At 32.4% G+C, this 10,040-nt stretch overlaps 2 protein-coding genes across 4 annotated transcripts; one reads left to right on the forward strand and one right to left on the reverse strand.

The window, feature by feature from the left end:
- The first annotated feature begins 2,474 nt into the window (after positions 1-2,474).
- LOC108335411 (uncharacterized) lies at positions 2,475-6,511 on the forward strand. Of its 3 annotated transcripts, XR_008246574.1 has the most exons (3): positions 2,475-2,812; positions 3,283-4,413; positions 6,271-6,511. XR_008246574.1 is itself a non-coding variant. In XM_052871872.1 (2 exons), exon 2 carries the CDS (start codon positions 3,306-3,308, stop codon positions 4,338-4,340), a length of 1,035 nt encoding a protein of 344 aa, XP_052727832.1. In that variant the 5' UTR covers positions 2,475-2,689; positions 3,283-3,305; the 3' UTR covers positions 4,341-4,606. The 3 variants fall into 3 exon arrangements, 2 of the variants coding, with proteins under 2 accessions (XP_052727832.1, XP_017426925.1); XM_052871872.1 differs by lacking the exon at positions 6,271-6,511 and having other exon boundaries at positions 2,475-2,689; positions 3,283-4,606; XM_017571436.2 differs by lacking the exon at positions 6,271-6,511 and having other exon boundaries at positions 2,476-2,812; positions 3,283-4,606.
- Positions 6,512-6,835: 324 nt separating this feature from the next.
- LOC108323915 (peroxidase 73) lies at positions 6,836-9,616 on the reverse strand. The gene is made up of 4 exons (XM_017556742.2): positions 9,329-9,616; positions 8,897-9,097; positions 8,592-8,757; positions 6,836-7,545 (listed from the first exon to the last, which is right to left on the reverse strand). The coding sequence occupies exons 1-4, from the start codon at positions 9,545-9,547 to the stop codon at positions 7,142-7,144; spliced, it is 990 nt and encodes a 329-aa protein (XP_017412231.1). The 5' UTR covers positions 9,548-9,616; the 3' UTR covers positions 6,836-7,141.
- Between the last annotated feature and the right edge of the window lie 424 nt (positions 9,617-10,040).

The following is a 10,040-nucleotide window of genomic DNA, read 5'->3' on the forward strand; positions in this document are numbered from 1 at the left end:
TTTGATCTTGTATTTTATTAAACTAGTTTTATAAGGGATGCAAAATGAAGTGCCTTCCTATTGGTTCCTATACCAGATAAAGATTATGATTCTTCTCTAATGATAGGAAAAAGACCCAGTAGGTTAGAATTGTATTCATATGTTAATTTTTATATTTATTTTTATTAATTATTTGTATTATTGTATATAAGATAAGGATATATATAAATTGCATTTCTTAAATTGGTTGAGTTTTACAAGAAAAATAGATATTAGTTAAAATTTGTTAAAAAATGTTAAAAATATGCTTATAATGATTTTTTTTGACAAATTTTCAATGGGTCGTAATTCATCACTAATAATGCAATAGATAATATTTACCGACGAAATTTTATATTAATCGATAATTTTTAAAGAAAAAAATTCTTTTATAAGTCAGTAAATATCACAATTTGATTGATCTTTTTCGTCTTCTCTCCTTCTTTTTCTTTCTTTAAACTTTTTCAATTCAAAAAAATTAATACATTACAAACAAAAGGGATAGTCTATCTTCAATCCAATTAAATCCTTCATTACAAACTTTGATAAAATTTTGATAAAAAATTTATTGTGGTTCATGTCAATCCAATCACCAACGACAACAATGGAGGCTTCTTCTTCTCAAACACGACAACGAAGCCCTTGTAACAGTGATGCCCTTCTCATAGTGATTGGCCAATATAAAGCTAACAATGGTCTTTCTGTCATGTGATCTGGTTTGTCGTCTGTGGTGAAGGTGAGACGACTCTTCATTGCGGTGGGTTTGGCTCGTGGTGTATTTATCTGGCAATGATGGTTGAGAGTCGCGATGACTTTCTTTGCATCTAATTCACAATGAATGGTTTTATCATTGGCATTCAAGAGAGAAAAATGGAAAAATGGGGGGAGGTTTCAATTTTCTAGTGGGTGGCTTGCGGAGAGAGAAAGATAGTGAGAAGGAAATTTATCACTTTCTTTATTGATGAATTTTATTGATAGAATAATCTGTCAATAAGATAAATTTCATTTATTGACAAATTTTATCAACTAAAAAATCTGTTATTAAATGAAACATGTATTACTGACAAATTTATTAATAGAAAAATCTGTCAAAATTAAAATTTCAAAAATTATCAATAGTTTAATTTATTGGTGGATTTATTTTTGTCGATAATTTTAAAATTTTTTTGTAATGTTTTCTACATTACTTTCATCACTCTTCACTTTTATTAACGTTCGGTTTGTCTGGTTTGATTGACAATCATTCAAAGATATTTTGATTAAGATAGAGTTCTATAAATACAGTAAATGAAAAAATAGTAAATGCCTTACAACACCATATTTATAGACATCTTAAGAGGTCTTTTACTTTAATGACAACTTAATAACGATCTAATTTTCTTTTAATCTTATTTATCATGATAATATCATAATTGATTGGGATGATATGAATTTAATGAAGTGGGTATGATATGTAGAATTTATTTTTATTAATAAAAGTAAAAAAATCACTAAAATACCTTTTCTACATTAAATTGAAAAGTTTATTCATTTACAAGTATTATACTGAAATGTAATAGAGAGTTTTTGAACATATTTGAAAGACCGGTGTGATGAAAAAGAAATTTAACTAGAAACTTTATGACTAGTGATAGAGGTTACCAGACTTTTTAGGGAGGTTTTGAAGGCCTTTGTTCTCCATTTTTTGTTTATGTGTAAAATAGTACATAAGTAAAAGTTTTTTTGTTTTAAAAAAAGTAATATATTATATATTTGACATTCTCACAGTTTTTATACATCCATTTCAAAATACTTTTTTTAAAATCTACCACTGTTTAAGATGTATAGTCATGAAATATTTGGAATGAGAAAGACATAATTATATTTTTAAACATTTTTTTTCACTTTAATTCAAAAGATTCAAGTTATATTCATTGTTGAACATAAACTGCCTCAATAAAAATCTTTTAATTTAATTATATTAACATTAGTTTATGGGTATGTTCATACAATACAATAAAATAATAATAATAATAGTATATTGATAATAATGATATAATAAAAGCTAATAACTAAAATGATATAATATTAATACTTTTATATAATATTTACTATATATGATAATTATATTACTAGCGACAATATAAAATATTAGTATCAAAGATAATATGATTATTAGTTTTTAATAAAACTAAAAATCAAATTTACAAATATTTTCTTTGAAAAAGAATGCGAAAATATTTTAAATTGGAGTACAAATTTGTACACATTTTTTCTTTTACATATTTTTTAAATTATATTTAAAAATAAAAAAAATGGCAATTATTGGTTACCTTTTTTTGGGATTGCAAATAACTTGTCCACTCATTTTTTTTTTCATTTTTCACGAAAATTGAATTATTTTGATATGATGTTATAGTTTAAAGATAAGAGATAGTAATAGGATGGACATGTGAGGGTTAAGAGTAAGAGATGCAGTTAAACACTGAAAGCATTGCAAAACGCATGTGGCTTTGACCATATTACGACTTGGAACTTGGAGGCTTGGGAAAGGTCAAACGGCAACTCTCTCCTCTATCCTTCCCAGCCCTAATCCTTTTTCTGCTTCCACTTTCCAAGCGGTAGCTACCACTGTACTCATCCATTAACACCAATTCCAAACATCCCTTTCACTCTCAATTCAATTTTCAAGGTTTTACATTCTCGCTACTCACTTTCTTTTTCACTGCACCCTCGCCATTCTTCTTCTTCAATTCCGCGCTTTCAGCTTCCTCCACTGTTGCTCCAACTATCTATTTTAACTTTCATAGCCAAGGTTTTGCATTCTCTTTCATAATCACTTTCATTTATTTTATTTCTCTCCTCATTGCCCCTCTTACTTTTCAATTTTTTTTATCAATTTTGCGCAATCGGGTTCTTCTCTATTGCTCTGCCAATCGATTTCAAGTAGCAGAACTTTCTTTTCCATATTTGTCAATTTTTGTTTTGCTTTATCCTTTCTGTTAAATTGGTTACTCTCTCTTTTTACAGTGTCACATATTGTCCTCTTAATTGCGAGTGTTGCGAATAATTGTATGCAGTGTTCTTTTTTGACTTCGAGAATTTAGTAGTTAGGTTTTGGCTATTATTTGCCCCCTGTATTCTGTGTTGTGTTTGTGCCTTGTCTTGGTTTATTTTTATTGCTTCAATTGATGTGGAACCCGAGTTTAACTTTTTTGTTCATGTTACATTATGAATTTTGGTCTGAGGAAGTTTAATTGTATGATGGTTTGTTTCTGATTTCAGTGGTGATAATTTGGAGAGGCATCATGCCAGCGGTGCGGTGTTTTATTCCTGAAGACACCGTAGATCAGAAATTACATATAGAAAGGAAGCTTGGTAGTGTCAAAGCACGCAAGTATTTTGATCTGCTGCAGAGATTTCTGAGTCTCAAAATTAGCAAAAGTGAATTTGATAGGACCTGCATAGCAACTATTGGGAGAGAAAATGTTCCTCTTCATAATCATTTGCTCAAGTCAATCCTGAGAAAAGCTTGTCTCTCTAAGACAATTGGGTCAAGAGAAAGCAAAACCGTAAGTTCTTTGAATGTGAAAACATCAAATGGGTGTAGCAATCTTCAATTTCTGTGCAAGGACTTTCCACAATCTCCTCGAAAAGGCAGGACTCCAAATTTGCGTGATCGCAGATACAGGGACCGTCCCAGCCCTCTGGGTCCTCATGGAAAGAACAACATTGGATGTGACGATTCAGTCCTAAAAACTCATGAGCAGCAGAGCATTGCTGATCTACAGTCCCCAGGGAGTAGACTTGCTCTTCCAGTGGAAGATGAGGAGGAGATTGATCAGGACTCTGAAATCATGAACCTTTACAAAAGGGGTCCTATTGAAGCACCTCTGGGTATTCCAATTAACAACAGAAGACCACAAAAATATTTATCCCAAGGATTATCGCTTGGTACTTTAAGTGATACCTGTCATAACATTGGTCAGTTACCAGATACATCTTCTTTAACCACAAGGTTAGAACAGAAATTGGAAATAGAAGGATGTAAGATTTCCATGGATGCAGCCAACTTGTTAAATAATGCACTTGATCTTTATCTCAAAAGATTGATAAAGCCGTGTTTGGATTTAGCTGCTTCAAAGTCTGTAAATAAGTTTGGTGCTTCAATCCAACCTAGTTTGAAGGAGCTACCAATGAGAAGGGGTGTGCAAAGACAATTTGGATCTGCTTCTGTATCTCTATCTGACTTTAGAACAGCAATAGAGTTGAATCCTACTCTGTTAGGGAAAGATTGGCCTCTAAATTTAGAGAAGGTTTGCCTTCGTGAATCAGAGGAATGATGCAAGACAGGTTCAATACTGCCGGCTATAAAATTGAATTCCCCTTGAAGTGGATGGATGATATTGGAATAGGGTAAGTCTACTCTGAATCTAATATTTGATTTTTCACTCAACATTGCTGACATACTTTAGTGGAAATGTGAGAAGTTTTGATCTGGTGACTACAAGCTGTATAGGTTTCAGTGCTGACAAATTTAGTTTGGGACATTATGACGAGTTAAATTTAAAAATTATTACCACAAGAATAAAGCTTACTGAATAGATGAGATCCCTTTTTGATATAGTTAGGTTATGTCTTCATTGTATCGAGTTTTTTTTTTTTTTTTGGTGTAAAGCTCATTTTCAATCATTTCATTCCAAACATTTCGTTTTGTTCCAAGTTCTGAATATAATTAATGTATGCGTGACTATAGCATCTTGTGTGTTCATTTGTACAAAGGTTCTAGTATGTTTCAAAAACATTGCAAATTGGTCTTCATATGCGCAACTAACAAGCTTTCCTCATATCAGCACACCCTTTCTTTTGCATTGCGTAATAAGGTCTCTCATGGCCCAATTACTATAACAAAAGCATTCTCTACCATAGAATTCGGCCTCCAGGTCAACCTGACGGCTTCTATCATCATATTAAAACCACATAAGTAATTTTTTTTTATTTCGCATGAGTTGTCCTGGGATCTAAAGATATTAATGGTCTTTGTAATATTTCTATTTTCAAGTTTTGATAATAATAGATTTATTAACAGTGTAACGGTTGGTAAAAGTGGTGTGATGGTTTCTGTGAGGGATTGAATTTCATGTCACAAATCCAATAAGAGTGCTTTATCTGCTGTGCATAAAAGATATGAATTTGCAACCATTGCTTTTGATCTAGATTCCAAGTAGTTGCTTTGGGTTTTCTGAGTGTTTTACTTGGTTCAAGGTCTTTAACCTGTTGTTTACTTTTGATCTGGATTCAAGTTGTTGCTTTGGGTTTTCTGACTAATGGTTCAAGGTCTTTGACCTATGGTTTGCTTTTGATCTAGATTCCAAGTTGTTGCTTTAGTTTTCTGACTATTTTACTTGTGTTTGATGGTTCAAGGACTTTAACGTGTGGTTCATTTCTTGCATTTTATTTTTATGATTAGTGCTTGATGGTCATGGTAAGATATATGTGTGAAACTGCAATCCCTTTGTGTTCATGGTATATCAGTTTTAAATATTGTCACCATTATGTTTGAAATTTTAAGGATTTAGCAATTAGAAGTTAAATCTATGGTTTATCAAATTAAATTTTTTAATAAATAAATGTCTTTTACTGTTATAATTAAAATTCATAATACATCGATATCGTTGACTATTTAAATTTACAATGGGCGGGTTAGATTGTGGTATGAGATTATTTTTATCTCTTAATAATATTTCATTAAATAATATTGATATTTCAATTCACGTATAAAGATAAATATTCAAATAAAGCTAAAAGGATGGTAGTTTGAGATAGTTGAGAGGATTCTTTTGGCTAGTTGCCTCAACAGATTGATGGGTGATGCATTAATAAGAATAAATAGAGAATGATGTGAATATTTAATGGGAAGGGTGAAGAGAGACACAATAAGATTATTTTTGTATATTCTAATTTATAATGACTATTTTTAAGAGTATATAGTGTTCATGACATATAACTTGTGATCCGTCTTTGCTACTATTATGACATTGTGGCATTAGTTGAATATAGATATGCCTTAGCCAAAGTATATATAGACATTCTTTCTGTCTATTTCTTAATTCTTTAACAGGTCTCTTAACAATTTTCCTTAGAGCATTTTGTGAATTATGTTAAGTGAGGGATTTACTATTGGCATGACTTTTGAACCTAAGCTTCTTTAGGGTTTGTAAATGTGTTGGTTGTTACTCTCAGCGTAACATCTATATGATTTTTGATGAATAGTATCAATGAATGTAATCTGCAAATGGAGATTGTAAATTGCACACGTTACAGGTATGCTGAACAAACCAGGTATGCAGCTCATTTTCTTGTTGTGTGCGGGGTTGTATTTTATCATGATGGAATTGATTTTGTTTTTTATACAGAAAATATTGGAGTGTGAATGTAAGAATAAGATTGCTCCCATGGCTTTGAAATGGATTGAAATAATAGTTAATACAAATAGGTCAGCAAATATTATAGTTTTGCACTTGCATTATTTTATAAGTTACATTCGGATGGTGAGGTTGATTATTTTAAGGGAACGAATACAGGAAAAGTTATGCAAGAAAATAAATGAAAATGGGTAGTACAAAAATTAAAAAATTTGTCTTTCAATAAAAACTATGTGTAGCATACTTGGAGTAGTATGAAGACAACAATTTAACTATTTAAAAAAAAAGATTTATAGCATCACGCTTATACTTAAACCACTGATAATTTTTATTAAATTAAACTTTATGTCATTATTTGATCCAGAAATTTAATACTAGAATAAAATATAAACATAAAACAATAGAGGTTCAAGTATTCTAAAATCCATTTATTGATTTTTTTTCCCTCTGGGTAACCATTATTTTTATGAACAATTCAAAGTTCATAGTTTTGGAGGACTTTGAATTATTTGGAACATTACAACAAATAAAAACTGAACCTTAGCTTCTCTTCTTCCCTTAAACTCCCTCCCCTGGGCATCCAAGCAACTCCCGAATCATTCGCAAACAAATTTATTAAAAACAATTAATCTAAATGCCCCTTGCAAGTTAAATTCCCCCATTAAGGTTGCAACTTGCTTTCCCCCTAAAACATGCACTGTTTGCGACATTGTGTTGAATTAAAGCACAGAACAATCGGTACGAATTTTGCCATTTCTTGCTGTCTTGACTCCAACACGACCCAGTTTGGTCATAGCAGCAATGAAGTTAGAGTTGAAAACGTTAGCATTTGAAGCAAAGGAATTAACAGTGTTCCTGGACCTTTGGTCAGTGAAGAGGATTTGATCCGAGGTGAAAAGGCCCTTTCCTTGTTGGAGGTTTTGGTAATAAACGTTATCGAATCTTCGGGGAGTGGTTGGATCCATGTTAATGGCAATCCTTGGGTCCACGTTCCTTGGGCACATCTGTTGCAATTGGATTGCGTATTGCCTGTTCAATGATGGGTCCACTGGAGTTTGCCCATTGAAGTTATATATTCTATTCGCGAACTTGCTGCAGTGGGAGAATCCAAGGGTGTGTGCACCTGCAAATTCGCAATTAAGCACGTTGATTGAGGAAGGATAAAGTAAATACGCAAGATTACAAAAATTATTAACTAGTGAACACTTTTTATTCAGATTTCATCTCTCAACCACGTCTCGTTTTCAGCCTCTGCAACTTGCATGCAGCTCACAAGCTCCGACCTCGCTTTTCTATGTCATTTTATTTAGTGCTTTCTGACTCAAATGATTGTGTTTTATTATATTTAATAGACCATTATTTATCTCTAAAGACTTGTATCAACTTTTATACAACAGCATAATAAAAACAAGTCTCAAATATATTTAATTATTGCATTATTTTCAAAAGTAACCTTTTTAAGTTTTAGAAAAATATTAATTAATGATAAAATCTAGATCAAGGTCGTCATTTTGATGTCATAATATGTTTTTAATTGAATGACGACAAGTCAATATGTTTGTTTAAAACTCTGTGATGAAGACTATATAAGGATTTTTCACTTTTTACTTATTTAAATCCATTTAAGAATTAACTCTAAGGAAAAACATTTTAAGTCTGAAAAAGCTATATCAGGTGATTTGGAACTTGTCACTATATTTTCTAACTTTTACATCACAAACAATTAAATGTCATTATTTTTTTTCTCATAAATTAAAACACATGAGTACACGTAGACACGTGTTGTTGGTCCTTTATCAATCACTTAATAGTTTCTCTACTTCAGCTTCTATTTCTAAAGTGAACCATCCCTTTTTTTGAAAAACGATCAATACATTTTACAACATCACGAAAGATTTATAGTATCAACGGATATGACATGTGATTAACTTTTTTAATTCGTGAAATTAATAAAATTGAATTAAATATACAGTATTGATTAACCATGTAATAAATTTCCCCCTCACCGACCCCTTTGGTCTTTTCAGCTTTCACATTAACCAAAAGAACTCGTGAGTCATTATCTCTTCATTTGACTATAACATAAACGAGTAATTACATTATCAACGACCCTAATAAGGTTTATAAGTTAATGGGACCATTGTAAAAAACAGTTGCAGGGGTGATTACCTGAGAGAGCAATCATATCAGTTTGGGTGAGTCCATTTGCAGCAAAAAGGGAGTTGAGCTGGTTCAAATCGAACGTGGGATGCGGAAGCCTTCCATTTACATCAGAAGCTCTTGAAACTAACCCATCAAACCTTCCCAACTCAACGGTATACGAAGGTCCACCAGACTGCATTAATTAAGGCAGAAATTTAAAAAAAAAAAAAACTATAGTTTTATACCATGTCATATAATTAAAAGCTAGAGCTTGTTTTGAAAGCATAAAATTATTTTATATACGAACAGATTAGAGTGAGTGAAGAACTAACCAGTACGATAACATCACGGGTAGCCAAGGCCAAAATATCAGCACACGAGACTTTGTTCCTGCACTGAGGGACAGCATCTACTGCAGCTTTTGCTTTGATCACCGTGTCAAATCCATCACCTGCCAAGGAAAGATTGTCTGGGTGATCCTTCTCCGCTTGGTTGTTCCCAGTAGATGCCACCAAAACCGAGGCATCACAACCCTATACGTAACACAACAAACAACAAAAACATCACCACTTCAACAACAAATTGTTATCTCAAAAAACTCTTTTTCAACCTTGATTTCTTTCACAATGTGAAGATTTTTGTAGAGGTGTGACTACAATACTATAAACAAAGAAATCAGTGATGAGCTTAGTGTTGGGTATTTTTGAAAATAATATTATACTGAAGCGAGAGTTTTGTAGGCATTAATAGATTGGTGGATTTACCTGGACAAAGCAATCGTGGAAGAAGAGACGAAGGGTGGCTGGAACAGTGACAAAGGTTTGCTGAAACTTGGTGGTAACTACCTGTCTAACGATGGTTTCGAGATTGGGGCATACATTAGCGTAGTGGTTGGGACTAAGCTGGGCAGAGGTTGGATGTAGATTATAAAGGGACAGTGTTAATGAGAGCGACCACACAAGTATGAGATTAAGCCGACCCATTTACTGTGTTTTGCAGAGGAAGAATTACGAAAGAGGATTTTGTGACAAAGGTGATGAGTAAGGGTGTTTAAGTGGGGATATATAAGAGCAACCCAAGTTAAGCTAAGCGTCGTGGGACATGGCTCACGAGGCAGCCAGTTGTCTTGGAATCTTTTCAACACAGCAATTTAGAAAATAAAATTGTATTATTATTATTATTATTATTATTATTATTATTATTATTATTATAATATTATTCTTTGAACAAACAATAATAGAAGACTCCGAAAGGGACACTGTTGTTGAGAGGTTGTGTTTGTGACTGTGTCTGTGGCCGCCTTGTTCCATTCAAATAACTTCTTGCTTGCTTCGTTGCTTTTATCTTTGTCAAACGAAGTGCTTCCAGAAAGGAGCTGGGGAAGGGATTATTTATGTCATGGGAATCCTCAATTCTTAATTTCTATAAAGTTATAGAGAACTTTTTATACAGAGAGAGAGAGAAAGAAAGGTGAAG

Source organism: Vigna angularis, chromosome 1, assembly GCF_016808095.1.
Source record: "Vigna angularis cultivar LongXiaoDou No.4 chromosome 1, ASM1680809v1, whole genome shotgun sequence".
NCBI lineage: Eukaryota > Viridiplantae > Streptophyta > Magnoliopsida > Fabales > Fabaceae > Vigna > Vigna angularis.

Coding starts and splice junctions, on each gene's coding strand:
- LOC108335411 (XM_052871872.1), top strand. CDS start 3,306: ATGCCAGCGGTGCGGTGTTTTATTCCTGAAGACACCGTAGATCAGAAA.
- LOC108323915 (XM_017556742.2), bottom strand. CDS start 9,547: ATGGGTCGGCTTAATCTCATACTTGTGTGGTCGCTCTCATTAACACTG. Junction 9,098..9,328: donor TCCACGATTGCTTTGTCCAG/GTAAATCCACCA, acceptor TGTTACGTATAG/GGTTGTGATGCCTCGGTTTT. Junction 7,546..8,591: donor TGATATGATTGCTCTCTCAG/GTAATCACCCCT, acceptor GCGAATTTGCAG/GTGCACACACCCTTGGATTC.